This window comes from Castor canadensis, chromosome 1, assembly GCF_047511655.1.
Source record: "Castor canadensis chromosome 1, mCasCan1.hap1v2, whole genome shotgun sequence".
Taxonomy (NCBI): Eukaryota; Metazoa; Chordata; class Mammalia; order Rodentia; family Castoridae; genus Castor; species Castor canadensis.
In genome coordinates, this window is record NC_133386.1 from 50,691,794 (window position 1) to 50,714,184 (window position 22,391).

A 22,391-nucleotide genomic window follows, 5' to 3' on the forward strand; every position below is an offset into this window, starting at 1 on the left:
TTGATCCCCAGCACAAAAATAAACCAAGTTTTTCCCTTACATATCTGCAATAATAACTAGACTTACTTCTAAAATTTTATAATCTTTTCCCCAAGTGTCTATATTAACAAAGTCTAGAAAAAGCATTAAAAAGAGGTGAATAGCTGGTAGAATACTAAAATATAGAAACTGAAATAAAAGAATTATACATGAAAAGACAACTAAGTCTAAAAAAAAGAATGAGAAAATAAGCTCTGATGGCAGCAGTATTGAGTGTACACAAAAGGAATAACTATTGAGGCATGGGGTATAAATATTTTGAGAAATTACTAAAGGGAATGAAATAATCTCTTATATTGAAAGGGATATTATGTATATATATGTGTGTACCTATTTACAACATCTTCTATGACTCAATCTTGGGTATATGAAGATAATGTTGATGATATCAATGAAAATAGCTACTAATATGTGTTCATAGAGACTGAGGCTAGCCACTATGATAAGCTAAAGTTGTTTTGATTTTTTTTTTCTTCACTATGCAAAGGAATGAAGCTGGTGGAGTGTCACTGAAGAAATCAAGAGAGCACTTGCTGCTGGCCCATTTAAAAAGGCAAAAAGTAGCCTCATGTTGGTGGTTTCTGCCTGTAATCCTAGCTACTTGGGAAACTGAGATTGGAAGGCTTTCAGTTCAAGGGTAGCCTGCACAAATATCAAAAAAGAACACCCTCTCCAAAACAACTGAGCAAAATAAACTGGAGGTTTGGCTCAAGGAGTAGAGTACCTGCTTTCCAAGTACGAAACTCTGAGTTCAAATCCTAGTACCACCAATAGATAGACAGACAGATAGATAGATAGATGATAGACAGATAGATAAAATAAATGGGCAGCAAATCATGCACTTAGCCAATGGTGACCATAAAAGAACACAAATCCAGAAGGTCCAGAACTTCCAAATGAAGCTGGAAATGTGAAATTTGGGGAGTTTGAAATAGCCTGACTTTTAGATGGTAATTAAAGCAAATAGCAACCACAAAGGGAAAATACATACAGACCAAACAAAACCTTCTGAGAGACTCTGAATCTAAGAGTTCAGGGCCTTAACTGAACCAGTGCTTAAAACATATTCGAACCCTCATATTTCCCCCCATTGAATCTGAGCAGTTGGAAAAGGCTCTGAAATAATCTACCATTTACTTTTCCAAAAGACTTTCCTGAGGCATCCTAGAGGGCTAGTCTATCTCTTGTTCTCAGCAGAAACATAAAGTAAACTAAATCACTCAAGTTGCAGACCCTGTCTTGACCTCCCACAGCTCTGGCAGGTACACACAGACTCATATAAATGCAAAACCAAAACCACAGACTCTTCGAACCCCTTCACAATCTATAAGTCTACATAACAAGAGTTAGTACTTCACATTCTTAAACTCAACAAATGAGAATCTCCTGACTCATATACCTCTTAAAACCACATAGTGACCTGAAAATGAATTTACCATTTACAAGACCTTGAACCAGTTTTTAGAAGAGACCCAAACTTTTCAGCTTGAAATGGAAAAGAAGTGAAATTTTTTTCTTTTAGTAAAGCATAGTGTGTATCAGAACTACATTAAGAGAAATATGAGTCAAGTGCTCATAGTAATTTTGACCAGTCATTTGTGTCTCTGCTAGTTCAGAGCCCCTTCAAAGTGAAGAGACCCTTCCATAAACCTGGTTTGAAGGAGATGCCCTAAGTAGGCCTGTGGCCTACTTCCTTCTCTCACAATCACATCTGACTGGACAAGACAGTGCCTGGTATGGAAAGATGCAATGTGAGTGATTGGATATTTTCTCCTGAAATGTTGAACTGGAAAACATAAAGAAAATGCACATAACAATAAAAGCTGAAGTCAAATGTTCTTGTCTGGAAATATGTTTTAAAATGCTTACCACACACATTTATAGGCATACACTTTAAAAAGGAAAGGAAAAATAACTTACGATTTTCCACTTTATGGATCTATTTAGTGAACCAGCCTTCTGTCCACTAATAATCACCTCAATCCTCAGCCTGGAATTTATGGGAGCTATCCCAAAGACTCTGGAATGTATTTCTTCTCCAGTCTACTATTTTCTTATATTTAACATGATAGCAAAGTCTGTCAAGAGAGTCTTTCCTGTTAAATTGGTAACTACAGTTCATAGCTGAGACAATAAAGCAGTAAATCCACTGCATTTTAAATTCACTAAATCTTGATGTATGGAAACTTTCTCTTTTCTTTTGGGATTGGCTGAGAGAAGGCATTTCAGCACACTCAGCAGTGCAACACCACAATGCCTTTAACATGCCACACAACACATAGTTACATATACAGTCTAGAAAGGCGAATTGAAGGAGACACTGTCCAAAATTTTAAGCTCTATGAATTTTTGTTTGGGTTATTCACAAATGTGTTTTAACAGCCCAGAATAGTGTCTGGCATGTAGTTAAATGCTCAATAAATATTTATTGAGTGAATTTCCGGGAAGCATAATGGTTATTCCCCTCACTTCACCTCCCAATGCAGTCATTTGCAAAGTTCCTGGAATTTGAGAAAAGGAAAACCTGATACATTTCCATTTTGGTCCCCCTGAGCCTCTAAGATACAGGACTTACCTGAGGTGCTAGAAGACAGGAGGAATGATAGCACAGCCCATCAGAGAGACAAGTGTTTGACTATCTTTCAAGTACCAAAAAAGCAGGGTGCAAGGTTGGCTACCACAGATAACACTTTGTTCATTTGTTTGTTTTTGTGGTACTGGGGTTTGAACTCAGGACCAACACCTTGAGCAACTCCACCAGCCCTATTTTTGTGAAGGAATTTTTTGAGATAGGGTCTCTCACACCCTGTCCATGCTGGCTTCAAACCTCAATCCTCCTGATCTCTGCCTCCCAAGTAGCTAGGATTACAGGTGTGAGCCACTGATGCCTAGCTAAGAACACTCAGTTTTAAACTACTCAGCATCAGAGGACACCATTCCCAAGACAGCTTGCTAGAGGCCAAGATGGAACTGGCAGAGGGTAGATGAGATTGAGGGATGAAAGCCGATGATCTGCCAAACCATGAAACAGAGAAGCACAAACGTAAGTGCAGCAGCACTAGAAGCAGCAGTTTTTCTCTGTCTCTCTCTTCTCTCTTTTCTCTCTCTCTCTTCTCTCTTTTTTTCTCTCTTCTCTTCTCTCTCTCTCTCTCTCTCTCTCTCTCTCTCTCTCTCTCTCTCTCTCTCTCTGTCTCTCTCTCTCTCTCTGTCTCTCTCTCAAAAACTCCTAAAGAGGGTGATGGTGGCTGCTCAGGACTGAGTCTTTCACCAACCTAGCCAGACTGTATTGTTTTTACAATGAGCATAATCAACGGCCTTGACAGAATGTGTTTTTAAGTGATCATGTCTAAAGATTTCAGGAGTGTGTCTCAAGAGGTAAAACCCTTGTATGAGTTCAAACTCCAGAACTGCCATAAAGACTTGGCTAATGAACTGACGTCAACCTGGAGGTAGATTATGAAAGCATGATGTCAGAGTAGCCCTAAGACTGTTTATATACACCTGTACGGAAAGTTTATCCCCAATAATTTAAGGGGATGTGGAAAGACACTTATTCAAGAGAGAGACCTTAGAAGACTAGAGAATTCATACTGCTGAAAAAGTGTTTATCCTTATAATGTATTTAAGATTGGTAGTGATGCCCCCACTATCATTCTTGATCTCTGTAATTTGTATCTTTTTTTTCCTGATAACTCTTCCTAGAGATTTACCAATTTTGTTGATCTTCTTAAAGAATGAGCTTTGGTTCCATTGATTTTCTATATTATTTACCTGCCCTAATTTCATTGTTTTCTGCTCTTTTATTATTTCATTCTTTTTGCTTATCTTGGATTTGGAGTTGTTTACTCATTTCTGGCTTTTTTTAAGCTTTTAGATCTAAATTGTTGTTTGAAATGATTCTTTTTATTTAAGTGGGTCTCGTTGCAACATTCATACATCCTTACAATGTACTTTGAGCGTATTCACCACCCTCTTACCCGCTTTTTTCTACTGCAAGAATTTAATGCTGTAATTCTAAGGACTACTTTAGCTGCAATGTTATGTTTCATTTTCATTCAGTTCAAACTACTTTCTAACTTCCCCTCTCATTTCCTCTTTTATTCATGGGCTGTTTAGAATTGTATCACTTCATATTCCAATGTTTAGATATTCTCTAGGTATTTTTAATTGATTTCCAATTTAATTATATTGTGGAACATACTTTGAATATTCTACATATTCTGAATACTGCTTAATTTATCAAGACTTATTTGGTAGCTCACAATATGGTCTACTTGATAAATTTTCCATGTGCCCTAGGAAAGTATGGTATTCTGCTATTACTAAGTAGAGTGTTCTATATTAACCAAATCACGTCTTCTATATCATTGATCTTGTCTTCTACCAATTGAAATCTATAAATGTGAAGTTATTTCTCCTTTCATCATCAGTTTTTGATCATGTTCTTTGAAGCATTTACAGAAGCATTTAAGATTATTATGTAATCTTGATGTCCAACTCCTTTATCACTATGAATTGTTCCTCTTTATCCTGGTCTATATTAATTACTCCAACTTTCTTGTGATTTTGAAATGTTTGCATGGCATATCTGTTTCCATCCTTTTATACATTTATCTTAGTTTTTTTAAATGGGTTCATATAGACAGCTTATAGTTATATCCTCTTACATAGCCTTATAATTAAAGTGTAGAGCTTTTGTAACAAATGCAAATATCAAAATATGATTTAAACCTATATATGTATTTCTCTTCCCTCTTTTCCTTTTTTTCAGAATTGAGATATTGATTTCATTTAATTTCTAGTTTATTTCAACTCTTTTATTGCTTTTATGTATAACTCTAAAGTTTACAACTTACATATTTATTGTGTCACATGAGGGAGACAGGAAGCAGAGAGAGAAAGAAGGAAGGGACCAGGAACAAGATACCAGGAAGGGACTGCCCCCAGTGACCTACTTCCTCCAGCTAGGTTCCACCTCCCAAAGTTTCCAGAACCTTCCAAAATAACACCTCCAGCTGGGGACCAAGCTCCCAACACACATGCCTTTTGGGGGATATTTCATATACAAACCACATCATCATCATACATTATTCTTTTATAGAAGTTATTGTTGCTTTAAACAGTTACCCAGTAAGTATTTTAAATGAGCAAGTAGTTTATACATTTAGCATATATTTTCCATTTCTTGTGCTCTTTCTACAAATCCAGATTTCCATCTAGAACAATTTTCTTCTTGTCTGAAAAACTTCCTTGAACATCACTGATAACAACCTGTTAGGGATGAGATGCTGAGGTTCTCTCAGCATCTGATTGGCTAAAAAGTCTCTACTTCATTTTCATTTTTGAAAGTTACTTTGAAGATATTGCTTCATTGCCTTATGTATTTTCTGATGAAAAGTGTGCCCTCATTATTTTTGTTCCTCTGAATGAATATATTCAGTGTCAAATTGTAAGACTTTAATTATATTATGGTTTTGTTTAGGTCTCTTTTAGGAGGGAGTTGTTTATGCTACTTAGATCTGTTTATATTTTCATCAAATTTGGAAAAATTTTGATACTTATTTCTTCAAATATTTTTCTATCCTTTTCCCTCCTCCTTCAGAAAATCTTATTTATATGTTAAGAGGACTTGGTGTTGAAATTCAACCACTTATGCTCTTTATTTCCATTCCTTTTTTTCCTTGGATTTCATTTGGATAATTTGGATAGCAATGTCTTCAAGTTCACTAATATTTTCTTTTCCATGATCTACACTCAATCCTATTCACTGTGTTTTTATTTCAGATATTTTCATCTCTAGAAGTTCTACTCAGGTCTTTTTGTGTGTGTGTGTGTCTTTTCTTTTTGGTGCTGGGATTGAACCCAGGGCCTCATGCATGCTAGGCAAGCGCTGTACCACTGAGCTACATCCCAGCCCTACTCAGGTCTTTTTTATACCTTCTATTTCTCTCTTCATCAGCATCATGCTTTTATGTATTACTGGACCATGCATGAATATACTTATGGTAGCTTGTACACCAAAGCTATCACCTATCGGTATTTTTCTAAGATTCCCCCAAGTATCAATTATATTTTCCTTCTCTGTTTGCTTGCTTGGAAATTTTTCATTAGATGCTGATTGTTGTGAATTTTACAAATCTGGTGCTGGATTTCATTGTAGTTCTTTAAATTTTGATCTTTTTTCCCCCACTTGTATAGAATTAAGATACGGTGAGATTAATCCTGTATTTTTCAGTCTTGCTCTGAAGCTTTGTTATGGCAGGTCCAGCCTTCCCAAACATTCCTCCAGCCCAGCTCCATCTGATCTTTGGCAATATCTTGTTAAAGGACTCAAGATCCATGTATTAAAAGATCTTTTTAGCTGATGTTGTAGCTTAAGGAAGACTACCTGCCCCGAATATGCAAGAAAAAAGAAAGATCTTTTCACTATGGTGGAAACACAAATCACAAATCATTCAGAGCATTATTTTTCATCACTCCTTTTTTCCTATCATTCTTTTCAGTCTTACACAACTTCCTGTCTGGATTTTTCTTTCTTTAACAGGTGCTACAGATTTATTTGGCAGACAATTGTGTTGCATAGATATCACCTTGATTCTCTCAAGTCTTTTTTGGTCCTTACTGGGGTTTGAACTCAGGGCTATACACTTTCCATCCAGGCACTCTACCACTCAAATCACACCCCAGCTCTTTTTTGCTTTATTTTTCAATAGGGTCTCCTGTTTTCACCTGGACTGGCCTTGAACCACCGCCTGATCTCTGCCTCCCTGAGTAGGTGAGATTACAGATATAAGCCCCTGTCCAGCCTTCAAGTGTTGTTTTTAAGCTTTGTTAAAGTTGGTGGTACAGATTAGCCTTTAGTGTAAGAGTTAGTTTAGACTTCCTACAGAGCATGGCCTGTCTGACTCTCTACTCAATGTCCCACATCTCTACTCAAGATCTTTCTTCTTTGGTTGACTAGAATGCAAACATCACCCAGCTCTTTGTAAACTCTGAGAGTTTTTCTGTTACAACTCTCTGGCAATTTTTCTCTGATTTTTCAACTAATAGAGTACACATGCATCTATAAGCTAATAATTTTTTTCATTTAAAAAGATGTATGTATACTTTAGAAAGGTAGACAAGGAATTGGGGGAATTATATCTGACCCTAAATCTTTTGACAAAGACAATTTCTTTGGATGGATGGTGGCAGACATCAAGAGAAAAGGAAAGCAGGTTGAGTTCCTAGGGACTATTGCAAGAAGAAAAAGAAAACATATAATAGAGCTGGCCTAGATCTCAAGAGCGATCCTTAAGTCTAATCAAGTAAAAAGATTCATCTGAGGTTTCTCAATATCAAATGTAGACAATTTCAAGATGACTGGCTGAGACGTGAGGTACAATTTAGTGATGGGGTATCATTTTTCTTGAAGAAGTAGGGGTTACCCCCAGGGCTCAAATTCTTACCCAATATTCCTTTGCAGAATATTATCAATCCAGAAACTAGCTTGGGATATCCTGATAAAAAAAGTCAGCTAAGAATCAATCCAAATATAACAAAGGAAACTAGCTTAAAAACACGTTAAACATTTAGAATAGGCCCTATCTATTCAAGGTGGTAGAGTAGAACTCTCCAGTGACCATCCTTCCACAAAAAATCAATTTGAGTAAGAATGTACACATGGGACAGGAAAAAAAAAAAACTTTCCAACTGCTAAAGAAACCAGGTAAGAACTCACAGAACCTAATTTTAACATAAGAAAAGATACATTGAAGAGAGAAGGAAGGTCAGTTTTATATAACTCATATCACCTTCCCAACCCCAAGTGGAACAGTGTGAAGACACATCCTTTTGGGGGAAATAAAAGCAAGAAAGCATAGAACTTTGCCTTGGAAGCCAGTACCAGGTCACCACAGTAAAACCCAGCACCGGACAAGACCCCTGGTCCTTGACACCAAACCAGTACCCATAGATAGGGTCCCCTAGGATCCACCCACAGCTCCAATAGGATGAGCTTGAGTTCTGACCTATATCACCACCGGCCAACTATAGCAGCCTTCAATCCTGAATATACTTCAGCAGTGGATAAGCCCTTGTGACCACAGGTCTAGTGTTACACTGGCCTGGCAACCATAGGCTTTAAGTATGACTGTAAGAGGTGCTCAAGTTGCTTTTGCTGAAAAACACTGACTCCTTAATTGGGTCCACAAGTTAACTAAAAACAGGAGAACTCTGGCATCTCTGCCTCTATTTTGATCTGTCTTTGCTGTAAGTCATTCTCTTTGCAGTCACTTTGTAATCCCTTGGATTCCAGAAAAGACAGAACTGATAACATCTTTATGACAAGGGACTGAAACTTCCCGTAAGGAACAGTGGAGACTTTCAGGACAAACCACCCCTCCAGATGAGGACATTACCTATAATAATGAGGCTGCAGCCTAGAGCAGGAGCAATCATCTCATGGGAAACAGACTGCTCTCCTCAAGTGATGACAGAAATAACCTCTTCTCTGGAACCCTTCTGGGAACCCTTTTACTGAGATAATGGTCAACCAGAATACATCTATGACTGGAATTGTTTAACTATGCATACCTCTGACCCCTACCCCCAGTCCTTTTGTCTAATTAAACCTATAGCTCATGTCTGTACATGTTTGTAGTGTAAAGATGGCTAAAGTTAAGCTGAATGCTTACCCTACCTCTTCCCATGGCATGTCCTGAGACGTGTAATAAATCTCCTTTCTCTGCATTCACCATGCTGCTTTTATTTGGCATTTAGGGGCACATGGCTAGACCTGGCATATGGAATCTCAGGAGTTTGGGCCTTGGGTCCAAAACTCTGGTTTCATGACCAAGTACAATATCAGCTGTGGCAGCTAAAGGATGCTGCTGGTAGTGGTCCTAGGCTTCCAGTGGCCCCTAATGCTGCAACCTAATGCTCAACAACCTGACTAATCAACCTGCCCTACATCCCTGAACAGGCTTACTTCTATAGGAGACTCCTGAACCCAGACATATTGTGAAGAGTGGATTAGTCACCCATGTCAGTGTACAGACACTGACTCACAGTCACAAAAATCAGGATAAATTAGGGAAACATGACATCAAATGAACAAAATAAGGTTCTAGTGACTGACCCTAAACAGACAGAAGATCTGACAGAGAATTTAAAGTAGCTGTTTTAAGAAAGCTCAGTGAAGAAAATAGAGAAAAAAATTCAGAACTTTGTCAGAGAAATTTAACAGAGTGATTGAAATAATTTTTTTAAAAATCAAATAGAATGGGCCCTACCTGTTGATAACCATGGTGGACTAGCCTTCCTCAGGTATTGATGATCTTGAGGTATTTTCTAATTATGAAATATTATTCTGTCTTACCTATCAGACATAGCAGATGGTTTATTATGTTTTCACTGAATTCATTTGTCTATTTTTTTTCTTTTTTATATGGAACGTTTCACAAATTTGTGTATCAGCCTTGCTCAGGGACCATACTAATCTTCTCTGCATCATTTTAGCATATGTGCTGCTGAAGCGAGCACCATTTCTGTCTTTTTTTATGAAAATCAAACAGTTCAACTATTGTCATCGTCCAACAGTGCCACCACTTTTATTTGTTTACCAGATCATACTGCCCATTACCCTTGACCTAGTCAACCCTCGACAAAAGACTTAATGATGCTATTTAGGATGCATTTCCTTGCTGCTTTGTGCAGGTGGCTTTCGCATTGTTGCATAGACAGTGATGGGAACATCAGTTATTGTCAGGCAATGACTTCCAGGGCATCTTCTGAGTTGCCTAAATAAAAAAATCAAATGACATGGCTAGATAGAAAACAGGAAATTGTTTTTAGAAACCAAAGTTTTTGTACATTACCACCTGTTTAAAATCACTGAACTCTTTGAGCATTGCAAAATAAGTATAACACAGGTACTGATTAAGGAAAAGTTCTAGATTTATGTACCAAATAAATTATGTCTGTTACTGTATATTTAATTATAGGAAATTCATGAATATAAAAATAATCCTCCAGATATTCATTTAGAAAGGTATACAGTGATTGCTAAATGGCAAAAAAAATCCTCATAATTATAAGCAAAAATGACAAACTATGGCAATTCATTTGTACATGAACCTTAAAAATTACTTCAGTTGAATGATTTCAAAAGTAGAATATTTATGAAAAAAACCAAATGGACAATTCCATATAGTGTTCAAATGTTGATAAGATCTCAGGTTTGAAATATCCCTTAAATGATACTGAATTAAAAAATACATCTATCCCGAATTTCCTTTCCAACACTCTCACCAAATACTCATCCAGCCTTGAACATTTCTAAAGAGGAGCTCATTATTCCTAAAGTAACCTATTTCATCCTTGAATAACTCTGATTTTTAAAGCTCCTACCTTAAGCTTAAATGTGTGTGCCAAAAATTTCTAAGACATGACAAACTTAATAGTGCAATATTTATTGTTTTGCTATGGTAAACAATAGAAAAGTAAAATAAATCCTATTATAGTTGTCTTCAATTTTGCAAAAGTGATTTTAAAAACTTTTCATACTCTATTTATTAATTAATCTCTTTCAGCCAAAGGTCTAAACAAAGCCAAAATGACACTAAGTCTGAGGTCTAAGTATTTACTTTTCAATATTTGTAGCTTTATGCCTACCACAGTGCCCTACACATAACAGCACTACTGAAGGTTTGTTTGAGTGCTATCTAATCTTGAAACTATCAACAAAACAATCTGCCTAAAACTTACCCAAAAAAGAGAAAGAGAATGGATCTAGACTTACATGGATACAAAATACAGACTCTATGTTAAAAAAAAAAAAACCTGAGCTCTTTTAATACTAACTTAATAATACCAGTGTTTGAATTCCTGGGGGTTGGGATTCTAACACACATATTGGTGATAGCCAATGAAAATTTCCTAAGTTGTCAGGATAAAAAGACTTCACCTGTTTGGTGACATCTCTTTCCCATTACAGGCAGCACTGGAGCTTAGTCCTGATTCTAGCCCAATTGAAGAATCTCCTCCTTCCACTGGAAACCTCCTTGGCTGGGTCCCAAACCGAAAAGGCATAATTCACCGAAAACCTACATTAGAAAGTTATAATAATGAGGGGGTGTCTTCAAAGAGTTATTTGAAATTTTTAACATTACTAATTTGTTGTAGGAATAAGAAACATTCTTAAAATAACATTTAAAAATATCTATAAAAGTATAAAATACTGTATCATGTAACTACCCTTTATATACAATTTAAAGTTTTATAACAAATACAAGATAGTCATCAAGTGATAAAAAAAAAAATGCCCAGTAGAGCACTTGCCTACCATGTGCAAGGCCCTGGGTTCAATCCCTAGTAATGCGAAAGAAAAAACAAAAGTAAACTCTACCCTTTGGTTAACATGAGTAGCCTGTGGTTAACATTAATGGACTTCAAGTCTATTCCTGTTGTATAAAAAAAAAATCAAAATTTGTTATAATCAACAAGCTTAAGCCCTTATTCACAACCCCCATGCCTCTCTGCCACACTTCTCTTCCTTTTAGTAGAGTTTCATGCCCACAAAAGTATCTTTAGCTAATTCTTCTGCTTCTGTGATTATTTATTTCCCTCCACCTCTCTACATTACAGTGCAATAGCTAGTTAAACGGACTTCAGAGTGTTAGACTGATATGAGTTCAAATCCCATTCTGGTCCTTGATTAAGTATCTTAGTCAAGGTACTTGACTAATAGTTTCTCTATTATTTCTCAAGGATAAGTTAGAATAATATAATCTACTACTATTATCTAAATCCTCTAGTGAGAATTAAAGAATATCCATGTGCCTAACAGTGCCTAACACATACTAAGTGCTCACTAAATGTTAACTGGTGTTAGTAGATATCACCCAGCATTAGTAAACATATATTGGTATATACATGAATATGATATATATGAAATATGCTATGAAATTTATATGATGTATACACACACACAAAAAAACTTCTTACTATCTACTGTTACCTCTGCCTGGAACTCTCCCACATCCACTGTTCCTACCTTTCACTTGCTAGGGTCAACTCAACCACTAAGTCTCTTAAAGAAGCCTTCCATAACCCCCATCATGTAAGTTTCCATAGCACCTGTTTTGTTTGTAGTTTGTAACAGTTACCATCATTCTGACTTGGGGTTTCTCAACCATGGTACTATTGACATTTAGGATCAGATGACTCAAAGTTGGGGAAGGGTAGACTGTCCTATGCATTGTAGAATGTTCTACAGTATTCAAAGTTCTGACAGTATAAATGTCTCCAGACATTGCTAAGCATCCCCTGGTGTGGAAAGAAAGTCAAAATTGCTCCCTGTAGAGGCCTGGTGGAGTGGCTTAAGTGGTAGAGTGCTTGCCCAGCAAATGTGAGGCCCTGAGTTCAAACCCCAGTACCACAAAAAAAGTATCCCCATTGAGAGAAAGTGCACTAGCTTTTTGTAAATGTTTTTAATACCCCCATTCCCTATCATTACTGAGTCCTTAAAACCTAGAAGAGTTTTTGGCACACAATGGACATTTAATAACTCTATCTTAAACAAATTTATATGTTTTCAACTATTATCTCACAAAGCATAGGAAAAATGGAAAAATGCCTTAAAACTTCCTATGCCTAGTATTCTATGCCTAATAAATAAATGTTTAATGGTGGTAATAATGCTAAATTACTGCTGGGTGTGGTAGTACACACCTGTAATCCCAGTTATTAGGGAGATAGAGATGAGGAACATTGCAGTTTAAAGCCAACCCAGGCAAAAAGTTAGCAAGACCCATCTCAACAAAATAAGCAGGGTATGGTGGTACGTGCCTATAATCTTGGCTACATGGGAGGCATAGATAAGAGGATCACAGTCGTATGTCAGCCCTAGGCAAAAAGTGCAAGACCCCATCTGAAAACTAAAGCAAAAAGGTATGGCTTAAGCAATAGAGCACTTGTATACCAAACGAAGTACCCTAATACAACCAAAAATTATTAAATTATTAAGGTTTAAGAATTTGATTAATTTTATAGATGGTGTTTCAAATATCAAGAAAAAGGTGTTTTGGTCTATTAACATGATAGGAACCTATGGTTTAGTGTAACTTAACTGTTACGTATTAAGTTTAGCTAACTTGATCAAGGAAACATACTTACCAAAATAGGCTGAGTCTGATTCCTGTAGAGATGAATAAATCAATTGCTTCTACTGACCTTCCATAGAAAGCTGGAATTGCCAAAGGAATGATGATCAAATGTTCCAGTGCCCAGAAATTATGACATCAGAAGATTCTCTCACATAGCTTCCTACCTGCCAAACAATCAAATGTCTCAATTCGTAACTCCAGCAACAAACTGAAAATTATGTTTTTCTAAGAAGTTTTTATATGGTTTTATTGTTATCACTGCCTTATTTTCCAAGAATACTAAACATCTTATAACATATGCATGAAAACTTCTATTCTTATCAATCCACACAAAATCACACTTGAGATTCCTCTCACTTTATATCCCATTTTCCTCATTCTCTTTATGTCTCTTTGCTTAATAACCCAAATTAACTCAATCTATCTGTACCTTCATCCCACTTCAACAACCTCAAACCCAAACGAAATTGCTTCTTACATGAGATTCTTTGCTCTGTACTACCTCTTCTAATATGACTGGACTACCTCTTCTTTCCTATTTCTTCAAGACAGTCTTGAAATTTCTAAATTGCAGAAATGATGACAATTGCAAAAGGAAGAATTTATCTTGTACTGCTCTTGTTATTCTGTTCCCTTGTCCTTGAGCTTCTTCTCTGCTGATCCCACCTTTGTACCTCTTCAACTGTTGTTCTCCCAACCAGTTTGTGACTCCTATATCCACAGCTTACTTCACTCAATGTCTTCCCCATTCAGTAATTCTTAAGTTTAACCCTTAAGCCAGAACATTACTCTAGCAGACCATTTTTCAATTTGCATAGCTAATGACTAAAGTACTAAATGCCAGTGAGCATTTTTAACTTGATGAGAATCTTTACGATTACCTGCATATTATGACATTTGACCTAAGATTAAGTTTATGTTACATCAAATCTTACTCTACCTTTTTTTCTTACTAGGGTGCTATCTGTGAATAAATTAATGACAGTTTCAGAGATATATAAGCTTAACTTACTGTGTCACAGTCAGAGAAACTGAAATAATTGCTGGCCATTGTTAGCTAATGCATGATTAAGACCTAAACATTTACTCCTTCAGATATTAAAAATGTTTAATAGCTCACATGTTTGAGATGAAGTAGCAGTGGAAACGATGGGATTTGGTATCAGAATTAGGTATGTGTTTTGTGTGTGTGTGTGTGTGTGTGTGGTACTGGGGCTTGACCTCAGGGCCGACCCCACAAGCCACTCCACCAGCCCTTTTCTGTGATGGGTTTGCTCAACAAAGGGTCTCGTGAACTATTTGCCCTGGTTGGCTTCGAACCACAATCTTCCTGATCTCTGCCTCCTAAGTAGCTAGGATTATAGGCATGAGCCATTTTTACACTATATTAACTCTGAAATTATGAATAAATCATTAAAAGTTTATCTGTAAAATGGTATTAAAACTACAAAGTAAAATATTTGCAGAGCAGATATTCTTTAATTCCATTATTTTAACTAGTTCATTTGACACAAATTTTGCCAAGTTCCTGGTATGAGTGGTGTAACGAAATCAAACAGTAGACTTGATGAAACTTTGCAGTACAGAAGACAAAATGAACTTGACTCCACAGCAGATCTTTACAAAGCAATGAATAAGTATAAAAGATGAGTAAAAGGATGATGAAATCTCTAAATATACTCTCTTAATTATCATAAATCTTCAAATCATGATCTTTCAATTCTCAGGATACTGTTTCATAAGATGCAAAGAGTAATGTTCTAACTGATCATATCCTAAGAAAACATACCCAGTATCAAACATTCTTCCAGTCAATAAATATTTTCTGAGAATCCACCATGAGCCGGGCAAGTGTTAAGTGTTAAAAGATAAAAGATTGAGAAAAAATAAACACATTTTCTGTGTTAGCGGAGCTTGCAAGTTCTACACTAGGATATCACATCTAAATATAAAGGATGTGTAGGCATTAATTAGATGAAAATGGGCAGGAGACAAAGACATTGAGACTGGGAAAGGACAAACAGAGGAAACGGCATGTGCAAAGAAAGGTCATGTGCCAAGAGAGAGGACAATAAAAGATCTGAAAGGCCAGCATAGAAATAAGTCCAAGAGATGATTACAGGCCAAATCATGTAGGAGCACAGCCAAAGTTAAAGCTTTGAGACTTTATCTTATGAGCAACAGAGTCCACCAAAGAATTTTAATTTCTCAGGACATATGTTTCATTGATTTTTCTCTTATTAGTTTCTGCTTTCTATGTATTTGATTTCCACTCCAATATTTACTATTTCTTTTCTTGTGTTTACTTTGGGCTTAATTTGCTTTTCTTTGATAAATTTCCTAAGGAAGAAACTTAAGTCACTGATTTGGGACATCTCTTCTATAAATATCCATCAAGTACTACTTTACCTGCATTCCACAAATGTTCAAATTGTCTTTTCATTTCTTTGCTAGTTTTTCCTTTAAAACTGTTAAATACATGTAAAATAATATTTTTCTTTTTGTTTTCTTCTTTGACATGAATTATTTATAATTATATTGCTTAATTTTCAAATATTTAAGAATATTCTATTTTTTGGAATGTTCTTTTATTTCTAATTAGATTTCATTTTTGTCAAATAGTCTTTGTATGATTTAAATCTTTTTAATTAGCTGAGACTTGTTTTATTGCCAGAATATGTATTACATTAGTAAATGTCTCATATGTATTAGAAAAGATGTATCTTTTGTGATTGTAGGATGAAGTGTTCTATATTGATAGTTGGTTAACAGATCACTCAACTCCTGTATTCTTTTTTATTTGTACTTGTTTATTGATTATTGAAATAGTAATGTTAAAATCTTTAGCTATAATTGTGAACTTATTTTTCCTTGCTATTCTGACACTTATGCCTTATTTTTTCAAGCTCTATTATGTGCATATTGAGTATCCTATGTCTTCTTGAATTGACACCATCATTATTATATTTATCCCTGATAATATTGCTTTAAATTTTTATCTGAAATTTTTGTAGGACTAATGTTAGTATTCCATATCTTTTCATTGTTTTACTTTTAACCTATTTGGTTTTTATATTCAAAGTGAGTTTCTTATAAATAGTATGTAGTTGAGTTTTGCTCATTATATCTCTTCTGATGACCTTTGTGTTTTAAATTAAGGTGTTTTGACTATTAACATTGAATTGATGTTTGAATTTAAATTGGCCATCTTGCTATTTATATTCTATGTGTGCCATCTTTGCTCCCTTTTCTTATTAGTCTGTTCTTTTGGATCAACTGAATATATTTTATGACTCTTTTTTCTCCATTATTGGTTTATTTCTATACATCCTTGTATTTTATTTTTGGCTATTTTCAGGTAACTTTCACTTTTCACAGTCTGCCTTCAAATGACATTTTACCCCTTACATATACTAAAAGAACCTGAGAAGGGTATATCCCATTTCCTTTCTTGTCATGTGTGATTTTGTCACATTTTACTTCTACCTATGTAAGAAATGCCTTAACATGTTAGTTTCTTATTAAGCAATTTTTAAAATATTTTTTAAAACAAGAGGTGTCTTCAGAAAGGGAGTTGCACAGGGAGATTGTGGGGGCAAATACAACCAATATACAATGTAAGGCTATTCAGAATTGGCACAATGAATCCCCCTGTACAATGAACATATGCTAATAAAATGGAAAAAAAACAAGTCTTTTACATTTTCTACATATTTATCATTTTAAATGTTCTTTATACCAAGTAGGTCCAGATTTTCATTCAACATCATTTTCCTTTTGCCTAAAGGTTTTCATTGAACAGTGCTGATATCTTGGTGATTAATTCATTCAGCAATAGTATTTAATTTTTGACCAGTGTTTTCACTGGGTAAGGAATCCTAACTTGGATGTTTTTTGTTTTACTTTTCAGATTTTGCTCCACTATTTTCTGGCTTGCATTGCCTCCAACAAGAAGTCCAATCTTGTTCTTTTTAACTCTGTATATAGTCGAGTCTTCCCTCTGGCTGGTTTTAAGAGTGTTCTTTATCACTGATGCTAAGCAATTTGATTTTAATGACCCTGGTGTAGTTTTCTTCTTGTTTCTTATGCCTAAGTTTCATTGAGTTTCTTGGATTTGTGGGTTCATGTTTATCCCATTTGGAAATTTTTCAGGCATTATTTCTTCAAGTGCATTGTGTTCCCTCCTAGAACTCCAATTATACATATTAAGCTGTTTGAAGTTGTTCCCCAGTGCACCGATCCTTTTTAAAAAATAATTTTGCTCTCCATTTTAGATAGTTTCCATTTCTGTGTTTCTTAAGTTCATTGCTCCTGTTCTTTTTGCAGATTAGACAATCTGCTCTAAATTTCATCATTTTTCATCTTAGCCATGGGACTTTTCACCTCCAGAAGTCCAGTTTGGATCTGTTTATATATACATATATAGACTGTCTCTTTTTAATCTGTTCATGCCTTTGCTTTCTTGGACATATAGTGGATATAATAGTTATTTTAATGTCTTTGTTTACTAATTCCTTCATTTTTGCCATTCCTCGGTCTGTTTTACACTGATTTTTCTCATTATGGGGTTCATCTTTGCATATCTGGAAATGTTTATTTGAATCCCAGGCCTTGTAAATTTTACATTGTTGAACAATTTTATTTTTAGTCCTCAAAAGTACATTTGAATTTTGGTCAAGGACCGAGTTATTTAGAAATAGGGTGGTAGATAAATGGGACCTCATAAAACTAAGAAGCTTCTGTTCATCAAAAGAAATGGTCTCTAAAGTGAAGAGAACACCCACAGAGTGGGAGAAAATATTTGCCAGCTATACAGCAGACAAAGGACTGATAACCAGAATATATAGGGAACTTAAAAAACTAAATGCTCCCAAAACTAATGAACCAATAAAGAAATGGGCAAGTGAACTAAACAGAACTTTCTCGAAAGAAGACATTCAAATGGCCAAAAAACACATGAAAAAATGCTCACCATCTCTAGCAATAAAGGAAATGCAAATTAAAACCACACTAAGATTCCACCTCACCCCTGTTAGAATAGCCATCATCAGCAACACCACCAACAACAGGTGCTGGCGAGGATGCAGGGAAAAAGGAACCCTCTTACACTGTTGGTGGGAATGTAAACTAGTACAACCACTCTGGAAAAAAATTTGGAGGCTACTTAAAAAGCTAGACATTGATCTACCATTTGATCCAGCAATACCAGTCTTGGGGATATACCCAAAAGACTGTGACACAGGTTACTCCAGAGGCACCTGCACACCCATGTTTATTGCGGCACTATTCACAATAGCCAAGTTATGGAAACAGCCAAGATGCCCCACCACTGACAAATGGATTAAGAAAATGTGGTATCTACACACAATAGAATTTTATGCAGCCATGAAGAAGAACGAAATGTTATCATTTGCTGGTAAATGGATGGAATTGGAGAACATCATTCTGAGTGAGGTTAGCCTGGCCCAAAAGACCAAAAATCGTATGTTCTCCCTCATATGTGGACATTAGATCAAGGGCAAACACAACAATGGGATTGGACTTTGAGCACATGATAAAAGCGAGAGCACACAAGGGAGGGGTGAGGATAGGTAAGACACCTAAAAAACTAGCTAGCATTTGTTGCCCTTAATGCAGAGAAACTAAAGCAGATACCTTAAAAGCAACTGAGGCCAATAGGAAAAGGGGACCAGGAACTAGAAAAAAGGTTAGATTAAAAAGAATTAACCTAGAAGGTAACACACAGGCACAGGAAATCAATGTGAGTCAATGCCCTGTATAGCTATCCTTATCTCAACCAGCAAAAACCCTTGTTCCTTCCTATTATGGCTTATACTCTCTCTACAACAAAATTAGAAATAAGGGCAAAATAGTTTCTGCTGGGTATTGAGGGGGTAGAGGGGAGAGGGAGGGGGCGGAGTGGGTGGTAAGGAAGGGGGTGGGGGTAGGGGGGAGAAATGACCCAAGCCTTATATGCACATATGAATAATAAAAGAAAAAAAAAAGAAATAGTGTGGTTCTTTAAAGTTTGTTTCTATGTTTTCTTAGGCTATATCACAGCAGCCTTTTATATAGGGCCAATTTGTGTCTGGTACTGAGGCAATACCTTTCTGAGTACTCACTCAATGCTCCATGGATTACAAGGACTCTTCGAAGAACTCACAATCCTGGGAAGGTGAATTAGACCCAACTCTGTGTGAACTGTAGGAATTTTTTGCCTTCTTGTTTCAAGTGGTTCTTTCCTCAGTCTTGGGTAGTTTCCACACCTGTATGCACTAATCAGCACTGAGATTTTAAGGCTGGTTATTACCACACTATTGCAAAGTTTATCCTGATTTGTACAGACTTAAGTCCAGACTTCCATAAGAAGACCTAAAATATAAGTCACTATCTAATAGTCAAGCAAAAGTTGACAAGGAAAACAGTTGTTGGAAACTAAAAGTATTATGATGTTATTCAGTGACAAACTATTGAAATAAAACCTTTAGAAAACTGTGATAATCAAGAAAACATGATTTAACTAACAAACTAGAGAAAGAGGCTGGAAAACAATGTTAATTACATGTTGGTTGCTCCTGTCAAGTTACTAAGCAATAGATGAGCTCAGAAATGGCAATATGCAATCAATAATAAAAATGGGGATGTAGTACTCACAAATTTAAGCTATTCTTAAATATTTGGAAAATATTCCAAGTATTTCCAAATACTTGGAAAGTTGTAGAAGTATAATTTTCATGGAACACATTATATTCCCACTCAAAACTTTCTAAAATTTTTTCAGTTTTCCAGTACTGGACATGTTATAGGTGAGTCAAGCAGCCCAATTGTTTTTCTATCCCCTTTCTTGTTTCTTCCCCAGGTACTTAAAGAATTCTTTATTCTGAAAATGGAATAACTTGATCAGGATAGATTCCTTTCTGTTGATTGTTCTAAAGAAATTTTTCCATGGATCATGGTATATCCATTCAACCCATAGATTTTTCTTCATTAGTCTTATAATAAGTGCATTTTTTCATCTCTTTGCTGCATCTCTATTTCATATGTGCTTATTAATCTTATGTTGAGCCTTTTTTCTTCTCCATATATATTATCTTCTAATAGTTTGAATATCTTTGTCCTTTGTCTCAGCATTTTCTGTGATTACTTCGAGCATTTCCTCTCTACCAGCAATTTTTATCTCTCTAGTCTGCTTCTTCATGCTTTTATAAATCATTTATTAGTCCTATAAGGTGAATGGTTTGGTCTTTAGCTAATTTCCTTAGTTCTTTTATCTCCATTTTATTTTGTTGTTCATTATTTATTTAGTATCTACTGTATACAAGGCGAGGGTTTAAATACCAGGGATACAGTAATGAGCAAAACAGGCAAGACTCAGCCCTCACAGAGCTTATTTCTCATTATTTAAACATCTTATCTCCCAGTTCCTGCCTTATTGTATTCATATTAAGTTCTTCGACAGCAGAGTATATATGACAAATTCTCTTTTCTCACTTTACATTAGCTTTTATTCCAGGTCATGTATATGCCATCTTATTTCCTTCCCTCTTTCTTTCCTTTTGTAGCAGTAATCTGCATGATTCTTAATACTTTTTTCTCTCTTACTCATATTTAGTATATGAAATTCTGTTCAGTCTATTTTCTCTGTGTGTCACTCACCTATTTCTTCAATACTATTACACCCCAAAATCTTAGTGGCTTCAGGTAAAAACATTTATCTTGCTTGTAGGATTATGGGCAGGTTGCTGTTCCTAGCTTGGCTAACCTGATCTTGCCTATACTTAGGTCCTGATATGGCTGGTATGGAAGGTTCAACTTTGTTTGATTCTTAAGCAGAATCATCTGAGTCTGATTCTCTCCAGACTGAAGCTATTAAGATTTATTAGATCTTTCTTTTATTGGGGGTGGCACTGGAGTTTTGAACTCGTGGCCTCATGCTTGCTAGGCAGATGCTCTACCACTTGAGCCATGCCCCAGCTCTTTTTTGCTTTAGTTATTTTTGGGACAGGGTCTCAAGTTTTTGCCTGAGGCCAGCCTTGGCCCACATTCCTCCTACCTATGGCCTCCTATGTAGGTGGAATTACGCATGTGTACCATTACACCCAACTTGTTTGCTGAGATGGGGGTCTCACTAACTTTACCAGGGCTGGACTTGAACTGCCTCCTGAGTAGCTGGAATTACAGGCATGAGCCATGCCTTGCCTAGGACTTTCTTAATTTAACTTCTTTCCCATGTATGGCTTCTAGAGTACAGTGACTGGGACTACAGAAGGGGTAACAACTCTGTAAAGGCCAGAATACCAGATGAACAGGCACCATAATTCACTGATACAGATCTACTTGCTTTACTACCTATAAATTTGTCCAAGTTTTATGAATTTTGGAAGATCCAGACTTTGGGACTTCATTAAGACCTGAAGTGTTTGACTGCAACTCCAGCTCCAATAAGGAGGTGGTAATTCTCAGGAATGCCTGATTGCTCAAACCTTTCCTTCTCTGTCCCTTCTAAACACTGTGTATATATCAAATCCTAGTTTTAAATCTCTGTTCCATCAGACTCTTAATTCCTCTGCCACATCCACTGTCCACTGAATCCTACAGTACTAATTGTCAGCGCCACATAATATTTTAATTCAGTCTTGAGTACTTCGTGCGTGTGTCTTCAGTAGGCTTGTTGGAGCTGGGTTTTGGTTTTGGTTTTGGTTCTGCGGTGCTGGCTTTGAACTCGGAGCCTCTGGGCAGGCGGGCGCTCTAGGACAGCGCGTTCAACAATCACGGTCGGGTTTCTGAACTCAGCTTTTTTAATCAAAGCATCCCTAGCCTCGGTGGTGTCCGAGATTTCTCTGTGCTCACCGACACTGTTCGTTTTCTCTTAAAACAAAGGGTTGGCTGGTTGAATAACGACGCCAACACGGGGTCGGGTGGAATGTGAGTAAACGGTAACTAGCCCACCGCCCGGGATGTTGAGATTATGAACGATGACCAAACCCCTGATGGCCCATGGACTATCTAGAGACAAGTATTTAAAATACCAATCCATAGCCCAAGTACCCGTCAGTTACCCCGGCCTCCGGAGCTGCCAACGCTCAAAGATGTTGACCAGGCAGCGAGGATTTGAGGCCGCGAGGCCTAGTCGCTATGGTAACGGTTAGACGTAAGTGCGCTTGCGCGGCCTTCTGAGGGTCACCCCTCCCCCCTTGAGCCTGGCCC

At 36.4% G+C, this 22,391-nt stretch overlaps 1 protein-coding gene and 1 pseudogene across 1 annotated transcript; both read right to left on the reverse strand.

Annotated features, from left to right (window-relative positions):
• Positions 1 to 9,460: 9,460 nt before the first annotated feature.
• LOC141416301 (U6 spliceosomal RNA) lies at positions 9,461 to 9,561 on the reverse strand (annotated as a pseudogene).
• Positions 9,502 to 22,319, reverse strand: Fam229b (family with sequence similarity 229 member B). Its single transcript, XM_020177821.2, has 4 exons — positions 22,244 to 22,319; positions 13,195 to 13,348; positions 10,985 to 11,123; positions 9,502 to 9,818 (listed from the first exon to the last, which is right to left on the reverse strand). The coding sequence occupies exons 3-4, from the start codon at positions 11,107 to 11,109 to the stop codon at positions 9,701 to 9,703; spliced, it is 243 nt and encodes an 80-aa protein (XP_020033410.1). The 5' UTR covers positions 11,110 to 11,123; positions 13,195 to 13,348; positions 22,244 to 22,319; the 3' UTR covers positions 9,502 to 9,700.
• Positions 22,320 to 22,391: the final 72 nt, after the last annotated feature.